The following is a 17550-nucleotide window of genomic DNA, read 5'->3' as shown; positions in this document are numbered from 1 at the left end:
GCACGCTGTTACACGCACGTTGTTACGCACACGTTGCTACACGCACAAAGTTGGGCACACGATACTAGCATTATTACGCGCACGCCGCTAGGTTAGGCGCTCGCTGACAGGCGCACATTCATAGGTGCACAGCTTTCGCGCATAGCGATACAATACACAATGGAGAGTATGAGAACCCAGGCGCCCACGGAGCTGGCACCTCCAGAATCAGGCGTTAGAGCTCTAGGCCTCTGCTCAGCATGCCATCTCAGAGCTACCCAGAGCGAGGAAGCAGATTCCCTATGTGCCCAATGTGAGGAGGCCTTGGGAGTTCCAGGGCAGGGCCGATCCCAGCCCCTACTAAGTGCCAGTTCCTCAGGGAACACCCCGGACCTAGCAGGCCGAAGTGAACAGCCGGGGAATCCTAGAGACCTGGTGCCCCTGAGATCGGACCCTGCTTCCCTCTCCTGGGTGGAATTATTTAAGGGGATTCATGCCTTTGTCCAGAGGCAGGCTGCTCCTCGGCCGGACCCATATGTACCTGCTGACCCGGCCCCTGGACCTTCGAGGGCTAGGCATGGCCACTCGCCGCCCGGGAGCCCCATTTATAGGGATTCAGATTGCTCTGAGGAAGAAGGTGAACTTCCCGAGCACGGTGAACCTCCCTCGGAAACCGAGCCGTATCGAACCATGAGACGTTTCTTCATGAAGGAGGATCTCCCGGACCTGGTCTCTCAATGCCTGTCGGAATTGGCTATCCCGGGCCAGGGTACCCCAGGGGAACCCAGAATGAACCCCCTGCTAGAAGGCCTTCGTCAGACGACCCACCATTTTCCCCTCCTCCAAGCAGCACAGCAGTTAATCGATCTGAAGTGGAATGCGCCAGAGGCCTCATTCAAAGGGGGTCGTGCCTTATCCGGCATGTACCCCCTGGACCCGGCAACTAAGGAGCTGCTGGCGTGCCCTAGGGTAGACGCCATAGTCTGCGCAATGGTGAAGCGCACGGCCATTCCAGTTGAGGGTGGGGCGGCCCTCAGGGATGCGCACGACCGGCGCCTGGACGCCATCCTGAGGCAAGCTTTTGAGGTGGCCGCTATGTTCCTACGAATCGCGACCTGCTGCACCGTAGTGACGCGCTCCTGTTTGTCACAAGCCAGGAACAACACCCCGGGGGAAGAAATGGAATCAGCTCTCTCATTCCTCACTGACGCTGCCTCCGACTTAGTGCGTACGGCAGCCAAGGGAGTGTCCTCATCAGTGGCAGCCAGGAGACAGCTCTGGCTACGGAATTGGGCGGCCGACTCCTCTTCTAAGGCACGCCTTACCAGAATGCCTTTTAAGGGTTCTCTTCTGTTCGGCAGCGACCTCAAGAACTGGGCTACCAAGTGGGGCGCCTCTCCATTGCCCCGTCTGCCAGAAGACAGGTCAAGAAGAACCCAGCGCCCTCTGCCTAGGCCGTCCAGAGGTGGAGGATCTCAACACTTCAACCCCTACAGGACTCGCTATCAAGCACCTCGTTCTCAGACCAGGAATCAGTCCTTTCGGACCAGGCACAAGAAGAGGACCGGCTCGGGTTCCGGCCCCGGCCGCACCCCACAATGACAATCAGCCGACCCATCCGGGGGTAGCAGCCATAGGGGGCAGGCTAACCCTCTTCTACCGCAGGTGGGTCGAGATTACCTCGGACCAGTGGGTCCTCGCCATCATCCGAGAAGGGTATTACCTGGACTTTCTTCGGCTCCCGCCGGACAAGTTTGTGTACTCTCCTTGTTCACCCCTCAAGAGGGCGGCACTAGAAGTTACCTTGCGGAGGCTTCTGTCCCTAAAAGCCATAATCCCAGTGCCTGCAGGGGAGAACAATTCCGGGCATTATTCCATTTATTTCATAGTACCCAAGAAAGAGGGCACTTTCAGGCCCGTCCTGGACCTCAAGTCAGTCAACCGACACCTACGGGTTCGAAGCTTTCGCATGGAAACTCTGCGGTCAGTCAAGAATGCAGTAGAGCCAGGGGAGTTACTCACATCCCTAGATCTGTCGGAAGCCTACTTGCATATCCCAATCCATCGGGATCACCAGAGTTATTTATGCTTCAAAGTCCTGAACCAACATTTCCAGTTCAGAGCGTTGCCCTTTGGGTTAGCCACCGCGCCGCGGACCTTCACCAAGGTCATCGTAGTAGTGGCGGCGTCCCTCAGGAAGGAGGGAATCCTAGTACATCCCTACCTGGACGATTGGCTGATCAGGGCGAAGTCACCGGAGGAGAGCCACCAGGCAACCAACAGAGTTATAGCTCTTCTGGAAAGCCTAGGATGGGTAGTAAACTTGAACAAGAGTTCTCTACAGCCTTCTCAGTCGCTGGAATACCTAGGAGCCCGATTCGACACCCAGGAAGACAGGGTCAGTCTGACCGCCAAGAGGAGAGCAAAGCTCTGGAATCGTCTGCAGGCCCTGCTGAGCGCCACCCGGCCCACAGCGTGGGATTACCTCCAGGTCCTCGGCCTTATGGCATCCACTCTGGAGGTGCTACCATGGGCGCGGGCTCATATGAGACCATTACAACACGCCCTCCTATCTCGATGGAGCCCACGATCACAGAACTACACTGTACACCTACTTCTACCAGCCAGAGTGCGGACTCAGATACGGTGGTGGTTGCAGCCCAGCCACATGAGCCGGGGGTCAAGAATGTCCTCCCCACCCTGGACCCTGCTCACTACAGATGCCAGCCTGAACGGATGGGGAGCACACTGCGAAGAACTCACCGCCCAAGAGCGGTGGAACAGAGAAGAGTCGGGGTGGAACATCAACCGACTAGAGGCACGGGCAGTCAGGTTAGCATGCCTGCGATTTGCCCACAGACTCCGAAACAGAGCAGTCAGAGTGATGTCGGACAACGCCACCACAGTGGCCTACATCAACCGACAAGGCGGAACCAGAAGCCGACAGGTATCCCTAGAAATAGCCCCCCTGATGTCTTGGGCGGAAGTAAATCTACGGGACATCTCCGCCGTCCACATCGCCGGGAAGGGAACTGACACAATGTCCCCCTCAGCCTGTAGAGGACTCCGGATCCACCAGCGAGACTACCCCGGACCTCTCTATTCCCGACTCGGGGCCCCCCCCCCCCCCCACAGTGGGGGCCCTCGGGGAGCACCATTGGACCCAATGCGGTCTCAGGCAACTTCACCTGGGCGGGATTCTTCGCTGAGCTGCAATCCTACATCCACGCACAGACAGGGCCACGGCGGCACAACCCCCGCCAGTGATCCAGAACTTACCAGGCCCCTCCCGGCCTCCACCAGATGAGCCTCCCCTGGACAAATACCTCCTCTTAGGGGACACAAATAACTCTGAGGAGGAATCAGAACCCCTGGAAGAGGGGGAAATTCCTTCAGGAACGGAACCGTATGGAATCATGATGCGCTTCTTTCCAAAAGACGAATTATCAGATCTCGTAGCCACGAGTCTGAAGGCATTGGCCATCCCGGACACATGCAACACAGCAGAGTCTAAGGCGAGCCCCCTCCTGGCCGGGCTCCGCCAGACCTCACGGCGGACTTCCTCAGCAGAGAAAGCCTAAACCCGGGGGAATGGCAGCTGTCGCCCACAGCTTTTCGGATAATTGTGGATCAGTGGGGAACCCCAGGCATGGACCTCCTAGCGGACAGGTCCAACGCTCAAGTACCCAGATACTTCAGTCGCAGACGAGATCCTCTCTCCCACGGGATCGACGCTCTAGTCCAGCCATGGCCGCAGGGAATCCTGCTATACGCCTTTCCTCCTTGGCCCCTGCTGGGCGCCATTATACACAAGATTCAGCGACACAAAGGCCTAGTTCTTCTAGTGGCCCCGGACTGGCCAAGAAGACGCAGACATGAGAAGACTGCTGGCAGGGAATCCACTACCCCTGCCTCCGTACAGGGACCTGCTGAGACAAGGTCCCATTCTCCACGAGGATCCGGCTCAATTCTCTCTTACGGTCTGGCCATTGAGAGGGCTAGACTGAAGAAGAGGGGATACTCGGGGCCGGTAATAGATACACTCCTCCGACACGCAAGTTCTCCACGTCGCTAACATATATAAGGATCTGGAGAGTATTTGAAGCCTGGTGCGACACTCACAGTACCAATCCACGCGCCGCTAAAATCCCTATCATTTTGGATTTCTTGCAAGATGGGCTCCAGAAGGGTCTGTCCCTCAGTTCCATCAAGGTCCAAGTGGCAGCACTATCCTGCTACGGTCCCCGGAGTGACGGCAACAGCATTGCCACATACCCAGACGTTTCACGTTTCCTGAAAGGAGTCAAACACATTCGCCCGCCACTGAAGTGGCCAGTGCCCCTGTGGAACCTCAACCTCGTATTGGAATTTCTAGCGGGATCCGCCTTCAGACCCCTTCGAGGCCTGTCCCTCCGTTTGTTAACCTTGAAGATGGTGTTCCTGCTGGCCGTATGCTCAGCACGCCGCATCTCAGAGCTACAAGCACTGTCCTGTCGTGATCCGTTTCTCAGGATCACTCCAGAGGCTATCCATCTTCGCACAGTTCCTTCCTTCTTACCCAAAGTAGTCTCACAATTTCACCTCAACCAAACCATATCCTTGCCAACCACGGACGTTTGAAGAAGTCAGAAGAAGGTCGAATGCTATGCCATCTCGACATCGGCAGACTGCTGTCCAGATACCTGGAAATGTCAGAAGCAGTGCGAAAGACGGACCACCTGTTCGTCCTTCACAGCGGGAAGAAGCAAGGGGAAGCGGCCTCACGGTCAACCATCGCCCGCTGGATCAAAGAAGTTATAGCTCTTCTGGAAAGCCTAGGATGGGTAGTAAACTTGAACAAGAGTTCTCTACAGCCTTCTCAGTCGCATTCTGATGTGTTAGAGTATATATATTTGTCCTGACTATTCGCATTACGGAGTGTCCTACTGAGCGTGTCTCACCTATCTCATGGATTCTGTACTTATAGCACCTCCTTTAATCTGTATGATCTACTTGGGGTACCGATGTATTACGGTAACATGTCTTTTCTTCCTGGTATTTTGTCTGCTACGTGTCTGTCTTGTGATAACAGTGATAGGAAGGGGGGGGGGGTGAGGAGAGGGAAGGGAAGGGGATGGGGGGTAGATAACCACAAAACTCAAGCATTCAATATGAGACTGTCTTCAAAATTTCATGTTTATTAATATTATTCTTTATGCCTCACTTCTGTAACATATGCCATGCATGTATGTTTTGAGATGCACATACTTGCTACATGTTTATATGCTTAAATTACAAATAAAAAAAAGAAAACCAAACTCCAAATTTAAAGAAGAAACAAAGAAAACCTTACCTCCAAAATGAGCCCCGTTCTCCTGCGGTGATACCTAAGGGTCCCTCCCCCAGTTGAGATTTCCTGAGGTGATTTCCGAGATCCCTCAGAAGTAAGCGTCAGTCCCAGCGTGGACTTAGCCCCCTGAAAAGTGAGCAGCTGAGAGGCGGCGGGTGCAAAACCTAGCGCGGCGGTGAAGGTAATTCCCTCTCCCCTCCGCAGCCGGAGACCGCCCGGCAGAGGACCGGGAAGCGCCGAAACAAGGTAAGGTAGAAAACTTTCTCTAAGTCTCCGGTCTCTGAGGCTCGGACAGCCGCATAGATCGTCCCTCCGGCATCTGTACAGTCAGGTTGAGCAGCTCCATCCGGGCTAGACCCCGATCCGGCAAGAGGGTCCTCCCACGTGGAGGCCCCCTGAGGGGCCGCCATCTTACTGCGTGGTCGCCAGCGCCTTTCCCCCCTTGGTTGCCGCATCGTCCGCACAACTGAGCCGTGCGCACAGCGGCCAGCCGGGCGCCCAAAGTACTTGTGCGCATAGCGGCGCGTGCATCTGCGCCGTGCATAGAGCGACATGCACATCGGAGCCGGGCGCACAGCAGCACGCTCAAGGGTGCCGAGCGCAAAACTAGGTCCATGCAAAAAAGCAACCCATGCATCTTCCACTCCTACGCGCACAACGTAGGCGCACCCGGAGTGCATAACCAGCCGTCCAAGACAGCTAAAGGTCAAGCCCTCTGTCCGGCATGCCACCTGAGAATGGCGCAGCCCGAGGTGACTTCCGCCCTGTATGCCTGATATGCGAAGAAGCTCGGGGGGAACTGACACAATGTCCCCCCTCAGCCTGTAGAGGACTCCGGATCCACCAGCGAGACTACCCCGGACCTCTCTATTCCCGACTCGGGCCCCCCCCCCCACAGTGGGGGCCCTCGGGGAGCTCCATTGGACCCAATGCGGTCCCAGGCAACTTCACCTGGGCGGGATTCTTCGCTGAGCTGCAATCCTACATCCACGCACAGACAGGGCCACGGCGGCACAACCCCCGCCAGTGATCCAGAACCTACCAGGACCCTCCTGGCCTCCACCAGATGAGCCTCCCCTGGACAAATACCTCCTCTTAGGGGACACAAATAACTCTGAGGAGGAATCAGAACCCCTGGAAGAGGGGGAAATTCCTCCAGGAACGGAACCGTATCGAATCATGATGCGCTTCTTTCCAAAAGACGAATTATCAGATCTCGTAGCTACGAGTCTGAAGGCATTGGCCATCCCGGACACATGCAACACAGCAGAGTCCAAGGCGAGCCCCCTCCTGGCCGGGCTCCGCCAGACCTCACGCCATTTTCCTACACTACAGGCTGTACAACAACTGATAGACTTGGAATGGGACGCTCCAGAGGCCACCTTTAAGGGAGGGCGAGCCCTAGAAGCTCTCTACCCCTTGGACCACGCAACGAAGGAACTCCTGAGGTTTCCCAAGGTCGACGCCCTGGTCTGCGCTACCACAAAGCGTACTACCAAACCAGTTGAGGGAGGAGCTTCACTCAAGGATGCCAATGACAGACGGCAGGAATCCATTCTCAAGCAGTCCTACAATGTATCAGCTATGATCTTACAGATCACTGCCTGCTGCGCCGTGGTATCACGCGCCTGCTTGGCTATGGCCAGGGACGCAACTACGCCAATCGAGGCATTAGACCCGGCAACATCATTCCTCACGGATGCAACCTCAGACCTGGTATGCACCTCAGGCAGGAGCCTCTCGCCCATAGTGGCAGCCAGAAGATAGCTCTGGCTCTGAAGGTGGTCAGCCGACGCAACCTCGAAGACTAAGCTCACGAGAATGCCCTTTAGAGGAACACTCCTGTTTGGAAGCGAACTGGGCAAATTAGCTGACAAATGGGGCGTCTACCGGAGGACAAAAACAAGAGGAACCAACGCCCCTCTCCCCGGGCACCCAAGGGCAGAGGATCCCAGCGTTTTAGACCATACAAAAACACTTACCAAGCCCCTCTCCCCACCGGCAAGGGACAGTCCTTTCGGAACAAACACAACAAAAGAGGAGCCTGCTCGGGACCAGGCCCCAGCCGCAACACGCAATGAGAATCAGCAGACCCATCTACAGGAAGGAATCATAGGGGGCAGACTCACCCTATTCTACCAAAGATGGGTCAAAATAACGTCGGACAATTGGGTCCTATCCATCATCCGAGAGGGATACTACCTGGACTTCCACAGCATCCCCCCAGGCAAGTTTGTGATTTCTCCGTGCCACGACCCATCCAAGAGGAAGGCAGTGGAAACCACACTATCAAAACTCCTTGCCCTAAAGGCAATAACACCGGTGCCCACGCACCAACAAAATTCTGGGCACTATTCAATCTACTTCGTGCCCAAGAAAGAGGGAACATTCCGGCCCATACTGGACCTCAAGACTGTCAATCACTACCTGAAGGTACCCCGCTTCCGCATGGAAACTCTGCGTTCGGTCATAAAGGCGGTACAACTGGGAGAATTCCTGACTTCCCCGAACGTTCACCAAGATCATGGTGGTAGCGGCGACACTGAGGAAAGAAGGAATCCTCGTGCACCCATACCTGGACGATTGGCTGATCAGAGCGAAATCGCCAGAAGAAAGCCATCTAGCAACCACCAGAGTCAAGGAACTACTGCAGAGCCTCGTGTGGGTCTTCAACACACCCAAGAGCCACCTGCAGCCCTCCCAATCCCTAGAGTACCTGGAAGTCCGGTTTGAACAAAGTCACCCTTCCCCCGAGAAGGAGATTGATGTAACAACTACGAGCATTGTTGAACTCCACTCTTCCCACGGCATGGGACTATCTCCAAGTCCTTGGACTCATGGCATCAACCATAGAAGTCGTCCAGTGGGCAAGCCCACATGCGGCCCCTACAACATTCTCTACTGTCTCGGTAGAACCCAATGTCTCAAAACTACTCCACCCCCCTCCAGCTACCGGCGAAGGTTCGGAACCAGCTACAATGGGGTTACAAGAAGACCATCTGAGCGAGGGAACAAGCCTATCCCCACCGGAATGGACCTTGCTCACCACTGAAGCAAGCCTGCGAGGATCAGGAGCCCACTGCCAGGAGCTAACGGCTCAGGGGCAATGGGACAAAGAAGAGTCAGCATAGAACATAAACCGACTGGAAACCCGAGCAGTCAGACTAGCCTGCCTATGGTTCAGTCACAGACTCCAGGGCAAATCAGTCAGTCATGTCGGACAACGCCACAACAGTGGCCTACATTAACCGCCAGGGGGGAACCAGCAGTCAGCAGGTGTCTCTGGAAATAGAGCCCCTAATGACATGGGCAGAATCAAACCTACAAGGGATATCAGCCACCTACATCACGGGAAAAGACAACGTTACTGCGGACTACCTCAGCAGAGAGTGGATCCAGGGGAATGGACACTGTCTACAGCAGTCTTCCAGTGGATAGTAAACCACTGGGGAACCCCAGCCATGGATCTTCTGGCAACCGGGTCCAACACCCAGGTTCCCAAGTTCTTCAGCCGAAGACGGGAACCGCTGTCCCAGGGAATAGACACCCTCATTCAGACCTGGCCACAGGAGGACCTACTGTACGCCTTCCCTCCATGGCCACTACTGGGCAGAATCATCCGCAAGATAGAACACCACAGAGGGCTGGTACTTCTAGTGGGCCCGAAGTGGCCAAGAAGACCGTGGTACGCGGACATGCGAAGACTTCTGGCGGGAAACCCTCTACGCCTACCTCCACACAGGGATCTACTCCAGCAAGGACCGATCCTCCACGAAGACCCAACGAGATTCTCGCTTACGGTCTGGCCATTGAGAGGTCTCGCCTGAAAAAGAGTGGATACTCAGGACCAGTGATTGACACACTGCTCCGAGCGTGCAAGTTTTCCACCTCCTTAACATATATACAAGTATGGAGAATATTCAAAGCCTGGTGTGAGGACTGCGACATCCTTCCACGGACAGACAAAATCCCCATGATCCTAGAATTTCTGCAGGACGGCGTGAACAAAAGGTTGTCCCTCAGCTCCATCAAGGTGCAACTGGCCGCCCTGGCCAGCTTCAGATCCAGGGTGGACTGCACCAGCCTAGCGGCCCACCCAGACATCTCCCACTTCTTAAAAGGGGTCAAGCACATTCAGCCACCTCTAAAGTGGCCGATACCCCTATGGAATCTCAATCTAGTGTTAGACTTCCTAGCGGGAGCTTCGTTTAGGCCAACTCACGGTCTGTTCCTACGGCTCCTGACCTTGAAGACAGCGGTCCTCGTGGCAATCTGCTCAGCCCGTCATGCTGGGAGCTGTTCCTCAGATTCACGCCGGGATCCATACAGCTACGCACTGTACCCTCCTTCCTACGAAAGGTGGTTTCTCACTTTCATCTAAACCAAACCATCTCGCTGCCATCTCCAGACGAGCATAAGGACTCGGAAGACTCACGCCTTCTTCGCCACCTGAATGTTGGCAGACTCCTAGTCCGATCCCTGGAAAGATCGGAACCTGTATGAAAGACGGACCATCTATTCGTCGTTCACAACGGGAAGAAGCAAGGGGAAGCGGCCTCCCGGGCAACCATAGCCCGCTGGATCAAAGAATAATCAAGGCGGCCTACGTGGAGGCAGGCAAGCTCCACCTCTACAAGTCAAGGCCCATTCCATAAGGGCCCAGGCAGTGTCCTGGGCAGAAACCAAGATGCTGTCACCCGCAGAGATCTGTTGGGTGGCAATGTGGTCCTCCATCCACACCTTCTTGAGATTCTATCGCCTGGATGTTCAGGCCAAGGAGGACACAGCATTCACAAGGGCAGTACTAAATGGGCCACAGGCAGCCTCCCACCCAGTTCGGGAGTAGCTTTTGTACATCCCATTGGTCCTGAGTCCATCTACTACACGCTAGGAAATGTAGAAATTACTTACCTGATAATTTCATTTTCCTTAGTGTAGACAGATGGAGTCAGCACACTGCCCATGGCTGCCTTGTAATCAAGAATCCTCAGGGGAACCTCCCCCCGGGTAGGCCAACCTTATCTCTAGTTCAGACACCTTTTTTTTTTTTTTAATTTTATATTTATGCATTTTTCACAAAACAGACAGAAAAGGTATTCCAGGTTTACATCATTATAGGTATTTACATAATAACTTTCCCAATAATCCTTATTACATTCCCTGTTTCTACCTTATTCTTATTATCAAATTTAAACAGGTAGGTATATAAGATTCTAACCTAAACCAGAACATTACACCAATAAATGGAAAAGGAAAAAAAGAAAGTACCTTATTCCAACTTTTCCTGAGTTGGCTGAATTGGAGTGATACCAATTCCCTGATTATCTATGAAGAACCTTAATTGTGATGGCTCAAAGAAAAGATAACGTGAGTTATTCAAATCTATCAAACATTTACAGGGATATCTGACACTGTAGCTCCCATATTCTTAACCTCTTGATTCATTTCAAGAAATTTCCTCCTACGGATTTGGGTAGACCTGGTAAGGTCTGGAAAAATCCAAATCTTACAACCCAGATATAGTTTGTTTCTGTTACGGAAGAACAAGTTTAATACAGAGCCTCTATCCATAGATAAAAGAAAAGTCACCAGTAGAGTACATCTATATTCAATCTGTTCCTCTTCTGTTGTTTCCAAGAAAGAGGTTAAATTGATATCTGTTCCCAATACTGGTTCTGCTATACTTCTCTGGTCTTTCTTTGTCGTCGTTACAAAATAGAAATAGATGGCAATAATTTTTAGAGAATTACAATATTTCAACCAGATATTTCTTAAATTGTTCTCGTACAGATATCAATTTAATTTTAGGAAAATTTAAAACCTGTAGGTTGTGATATCTGGCAAAATTCTATAAATTCTCAATCTTCTTTGTAATAACAAATTTCTCTTGTATCAACTTTGTATTTCCTGAACAGAAGAAGATTTAATTTCTAATTCTTTTATTTTAATCTCATGAGTATCCAACTTTGGCTCAATCTCCTGTTAAAGAGGCTATTGAATTTTGTATAGTCATTTTGTATAGTCAATAAGGCTTCCCATACTGTACCTAATGTAACTTCCTGTGGTTTAATCATTCTCAGGGGTATCTCTCCCATTCCTCTATCCTGACAAATTACAGTAATCTTTGTAGATTCCTTTGCAGGTTCCTCACCACTCCTTAGGTTGTTAATTGAGGCTAACATTTCTCCTTCTATGCTTCCTTCTCTAACACCCTCTGTTGTAGACTCAGTAACAGCTTCTGCTGCTGGTCTGGACTCCAAATTTATTGGGTCCTGTCTCCAGCTCTGAACCTGGGTATGGGTGCTCATAGGTGGTGAGGGAGTCTCAGGAGCCCCCAGGGCTTAATGATGTTTGAGTGTCTAAGGGATTCTGAATGTGTTCCTCATCCGTTTTCCCAGCAGACGCTCCTGGGGTAGATACCAAGGTTGGAGCAAAGAACCCATCAATTGTGGATTGAGAGGGTATGGGCATGGAGCTGCAGAAGAAACTAACCTCACCCTACCCTTTCGTTTTGTATGAGGCATGTATTGCAAAAACAAGGGTTCCTTGTTCAACTTTCTTAAAGTTCAATATTTGAAGAATCTTATATACCACGGAGGCAGCTGAAGAAGAAAATGTTTACAGGTGGTATTTTTACTCACATTTAGGTGGAGGGGGCCTTGAGACCAATTTTCTAGTCCAAAAAAGCACAAATTTTTAGGAAAGCCACACAAAGCCGCGCGCCCCTTAGGCGGCGCGCCAGCATCTGCTGCACGCCGCAACAATTCCGTTTTTGAAGGCCCTCACCAGGGACCCTCCCTGATGTCAAGGCCGGAAGTCGGGTCTTTGTACCGTCGGGGCAAGGGGAATCCTTACCCCCGGAGTCCAAGGTAAATTTCAGGCAAGTTCCAATAGCGTTAGTCCTCTCCTCCACCTCACTCAGCGTTGTAACAATTCAGTTTTTGAAGGCCCTCAGCTGGGACCCTCCCTGATGACGTCAAGGCTGGAAGTCGGGTCTTTGTGCCATCGGGGCAAGGGGAATCCTTACCCCTGGAGTCCAATAGCGTTAGTCCTCTCCTCCACCTCACTCAACACCGCAACAATTCCGTTTTTGAAGGCCCTCAGCTGGGACCCTCCCTGATGACGTCAAGGCCAGAAGTCAGGTCTTTGTACCGTCGGGGCAAGGGGAATCCTTACCCTTGGAGTCCAAGGTAAATTTCAGGCAAGTTCCAATAACGTTAGTCCTCTCCTCCACCTCCCAGACACCTATATTACCAGGTGTTGGTGCTTCTCGGTTGAGTGCCCTGGCGGTCTCCAGCTAGAAATCACATCAACCAATCCGGGTAATCAAGTATCAAGTTAATCAAAATTATCCAAAACACATATATCCATAATTGCTTTTCAAGGAGAAAACTGAAGAGCAGAACCTCGTGCACAGGTATATGTAGTTCTGACGTCAGATTGATATCTGACTCCGTCTCCAATTGCTATCAGGAGCACACTATACCCATTGGTCCCGAGTTCATCTGTCTACACTAAGGAAAATGAAATTATCAGGTAAGTAATTTCTACATTTCTGCTTCTTTGTACAACTTTTTGGGCTGCTCAGAAATTAACACCTGCTCTGGGCAGGTGTTAATTTCTATTTCTAAGCGTAAAAATGTGCGGGTCCGGTGCTTTTTTTTTTTTTTTTTTGTGGGATGAATAACTAGTAGCCTCCTCAACATGCATTTGCATCTGTTGAGCGCTATTACTTTCAGGGCATGTTGGACGCGCTAATCCCCTTATAGCATAAGGGATGGTGGATGCACTCCAAAATGCGCATCCAACTGCGGGTTAAACAGTGCGCGCAGCTGAGCTCTCTGTTTTGCATCGCCCCTTTGTATCTATGGATGGATGGCCCAAGGTTCTTTATATGTGCTTGAGTGTTCTGGTACATCAGTTGACTTTCCTGATGACTGAGGTATTTGACCCAGTTTCTCTTCTGGTTTCATTCTACTATTGACCAGGACAGTCTCTTCTTGTGAATTGTAATATTCTCACTGCTTCAGATCTCTGTAACAGTTAGTTAGGAATGGGCTAAAAATATTGGGATACATTCACAGTACTTGAATAGAGCTAGATTTATTCTATTTTTATTTTCCCATTAGTAGAATGGAGTGGCATGGAAAGTACTTAATCAAGGCACTGTACATTGAGGACACCTCTATTCATGATATAAGTGATTCATCTAATGTCTTTTGCATGCAAGTGTTGCCTTCCTACTAAAACATCTAGGCTTATAATTGTCTTCACAAGTTGCTCTGTGTTACCTTGTTAGGCTTCCATTTTCATGATTTGCTGGTATGTAGGAGATGACCCACTTACCTCCAAAAGAACATAAATATTATGAGTCAGCTTTGAGGTCAGATGCATAATGTAACTTCCTTGTACAGCAAGTAGATTGATACTCAGTAAATGATAAATGTTTACAGTGAAGACTTTACATAATTCATGAAATCAAACAGAACCTGCCTATAGATACATTTAATTATGCATGCCATATATTGAATATATGAAATATTTATATGGCCTGATAGTGGTTATAGCTGGCAGGTTTTAATGTACTAGATTTCAACTATGAACCTTTAATAATTAGCTATGATGATGATGTCTATTGTAACCTGCTTGTATTTCTTTTGTCCTTTGGTTATAGAATCTGATCAATGAAGGGCATGCAGCAACACAACTTGTTAACCAGCTCCATGATATAATTGTGGAAAGAGAAGACCTCACAGACAAGCAGAAATCTGTCATCACAGAAAAACTTGCTGTAAGTGTCCAGCAGTTAATCAGGCATCTGCCATCAACTTGTCTGTAAGCTGATTGCATTTCTTAAAAAAAAAAAGATTCAAGGCATCAGTCTACTATGATAGATTTCTTTTGAAGTTTTGTTGGAAGCAAACTTTCCCTGTAGTTGCTAGCTGAACTGTAGCTTTTGAAAAGCAGACAGGTGTGAAGGAGTAACCTAGTGCTTGGAGGAGTGGGCTGAGAACCAAGGAAGCCAGGCTTCAAATTCTGCTGAAGATCCTTTTGGCAAGTCACTTCATCTTTCATTGCTTCAGGTAGGGATTTAGTAAACCATGACATATTATTGCAGGGGATGTTTTTGTGATATTTTGCTCCTCCCAACAAAATATCACGGTGGTTGTGCAATATTAGATCATGGGAGAAACAAGGTAGGAGAAAGAATGCGGCTAGGGCCGCTAAAACGCACAGTGATGGCCCTCTGCACACTGCCATCGTTTAGAGGGCCAGTCAGGCCAAAACTACCCCCTCAAAATACATGCTTAAATCCTCCCCCCCCCCCCCCAGGTCTTTTGAGACCCCAGCCTTCCGAGGTGGTGCCAACCCCCAAAATGTAGGTATGTATTTATTTAAATACATAAATGTTTGCATGGTGACACCCTGCCCTCCTATCCTAACCCTTCCCTTTTAACAAAAATGACCCCCACCCCCTCTTGCCAAAAATCAACATCTTTGGGGGTCTAGTGGCTCCTTCTTCCCCCACCACCAAAAAAGAACTCTGTTTCCCTGTACGTACTCAGATCAGTCCAGACAGTGAATTGAGCCTCCTGTCCAGCAGATGGAGCGAGAAAAACTGAAAGGGTATCCTAAATGAGGACAGTGCTCACCCTGCGCCCCTCAGTATTTCTCTGTCTCCAGCAGATGCAGACGGATGAACCTGCGGTTCCCTCTTAGCTATATTTCTTTTCTTTTCTCTTTGAGAAGTTTTCCTCTCATGTTTCTTTATTCACAGGATCAAGTATTAAAAAAAAAACCAAAAAAAATCCCAAGAACATAGTGTTTAAACTTCACAGGAGCAATTCTGTCTCCTAGCTCAGTCCTAGGCGGGATTTTCCCCTTGAGTATTCAGCCTAGGACCCCTTATTCCTGGTGACCTCTGGTTTGGTTTTTTTTCCCTGCCTAGGGGTGATACTGGTGGTCCAGTCACTCCCCCTTCTTTTCTAGGTGATCTCCAGAGATGTGTCATGCCTCAGGTAAAAAAAAAAAAAAAAAAGAATCCTTTGGATAAAGAAAAAGGCAATTCACCACGGTTGATTTGTCCTGCCAGCAGGGAAAGAAGCAGCTCAGAGCCGACTCGTCGCCTCCCGCTCCCCAGAACAGAAAGGCTCAGCTGATTTCCCTTCCTTTGCGGTTGACTTTGTCCCTCCCGATGCCGCGATCAGCTTTTTGTTTAGCCTGCAGGGAGCCTGCTTCGTGGCTCTCCCGCGAAGGGCTTTGCTCTGTCTGCTTGCCCGGAGGGGAGGGACTCTCCGCAGCACCTTTAAAATCGATGACCCGAGGTCAGGTCGCTAAGCATGCGGCCAGGCCGGCTCCCTCAGAAAATCGCGGGAACGGTGGCCATTTTGTACCCGGACCTCGCTGCTGATATGGAGCCAGGCGGAGGAGGAGGGGAGCAGGATTTTTCTCATTCGCTGCCTGAATTAAGCCCCGAGGGCTCTCCGGGTGCAGCCCCAAACCCTCCCACGGGGTCCTGCCCCCCCATTGCCCGGCAGAGCACAACACTGTTTTTCCACGGAGTTGTGCTTTTAATGCACAGGTCTTTTCTGGAAAACTTGGAGGAACAGGAGGATCCTTCCCCCCCCCCCCCCCCCCCCCCGGCTAAGATCCCTCGATTGACCAATGGACAGGGCTCGGGTGCCACCAGGGTCAGGACCGTGCCGGGTGGGCCGGATCTGCCTTACCCTCCTCAGCCATCTTCTCTGCCATATCCTGATCAGGACCCGGATTTGTCGCTAGCGAATCCGCCCAAAGGAGATGATCCGCGGGTTCTGAGATTGTTTAAACGAGAAGAGCTTGACCCACTTATTCCTTTTGTTCTAGAGGAACTTGGGATTGAGGTCCCTTCGGAAGAATCTGCCAGTGCCTCCACTTCACGTACTGTGGACCCGGTCCTGGCGGGTCTGAGGGCTCCGCCTCGTACTTTCCCATTCCATACTATGCTCATGCAACTTCTGCTCCAGAAATTGGGAGTCCCCCGAGTCTGGTCTCCGGGAGGGCAGGGCAATGGATAAGCTGTATCCCCTCCCTGATCAATCTCTTGAAATGCTTAAAGTCTCCAAAGTAGATGTCGGTATTCCGCAGTCACAAAACGCACCACCATCCCGGTGGTGGGAGCAACGGCGTTAAAGTATCTTCAGGATCGCAAGTTGGAGCTTCATCTCAAGAGGATCTTTGAGGTGCTGGCCTTAGGAGTCCGGGCGACAGTCTGTAGCAGTCTAATGCAGTGGGCAAGCCTCAGGTGGGTTCAACAATTACTCATCACCCAGGACCTCCCATCTGCAGAGGCCGAGCAAGAAGTACGGCTGGAAGGCGCGATTGCGTTTGGAGCTGATGCCCTTTATGATCTCCGGGTACAGGCCAGAGCCATGGTTTCAGTGGTTTCGGCAAGGCGACTCCTCTGGCTGCGAAACTAGGCGGCAGACTCCTCCAAATCGCAGTTGGGCACTTTTACCTTCAAGAGCAAGTTGCTTTTTGGGGAGGACATGGAGCAGCTTATTAAATCCTTAGGCGACAAAAAGGTACATAAGCTGCCTGAGGACTGCCCTAAACAGGCCAAATCATTTTTTCCTTCACGCTCTCGCTTCAGGGGTCAGCGCAGGTACAATAAGCCATGGGGATCTTTTCAGCGAAATACCTCCTCCAGATCGCAAGTATAGTCTCATTCCTTTCGGGGACATCGCCCATTCCGGGATAGTAACCCTCAAGGATCCGCCTCGAAGTCCTTGCAATGAGATGCGGCCGACCCATTCCTCCGCTCCCGCCTTAGGTGGACATCTGTCCCTCTTCCTCGGGGAATGGACCAAAAATTACTTCAGATCAGTGGGTCCTCGACATGATCGGCAGAGGTTACGCGTTAGAATTTGCTCAGGACTTCCCGGACCGCTACTTGATCTCTCCATGCAGCAGTTGGAAACAGCCAGCGGCGTGTCAGACTCTCGACAGGCTTCTGGATCTCAGAGCCATAGTTCCTGTTCCCCCAAAGAAGCAGGGATCCGGCCAGTATTCCATCTATTTCGTCGTCCCGAAAAAGGATGGCTCCTTTCGACCAATCCTGGACCTCAAGAGAGTCAACAAGGCGCTCAAGGTTCCCCATTTTCGGATGGAGACCCTGAGGGCAGTCATAGCGGCGGTTCGCTCAGGTGAGTTCCTTGCCTCCCTCGATCTCACGGAGGCCTACCTTCATATCCCAATTCACA

The 17550-nt window shown here is 51.2% G+C and overlaps 1 protein-coding gene across 3 annotated transcripts in view; it reads left to right on the top strand.

The window, feature by feature from the left end:
* Positions 1-17550, top strand: part of RFC4 (replication factor C subunit 4) — a 140210-nt gene that overhangs the window by 108527 nt on the left and 14133 nt on the right. For all 3 annotated transcript variants that reach the window (XM_029615827.1, XM_029615829.1, XM_029615828.1), the window contains one exon: positions 13983-14099. In XM_029615827.1, coding sequence (XP_029471687.1) covers positions 13983-14099 — 117 coding nt within the window. The remainder of the gene's footprint in view (positions 1-13982; positions 14100-17550) is intronic.

This window comes from Rhinatrema bivittatum, chromosome 9 (genome assembly GCF_901001135.1).
Source record: "Rhinatrema bivittatum chromosome 9, aRhiBiv1.1, whole genome shotgun sequence".
In the NCBI taxonomy this organism is placed as follows: Eukaryota; Metazoa; Chordata; class Amphibia; order Gymnophiona; family Rhinatrematidae; genus Rhinatrema; species Rhinatrema bivittatum.
Note: the sequence above shows the minus strand (reverse complement) of the source record. Positions and strands in the feature narration are given on the sequence as shown.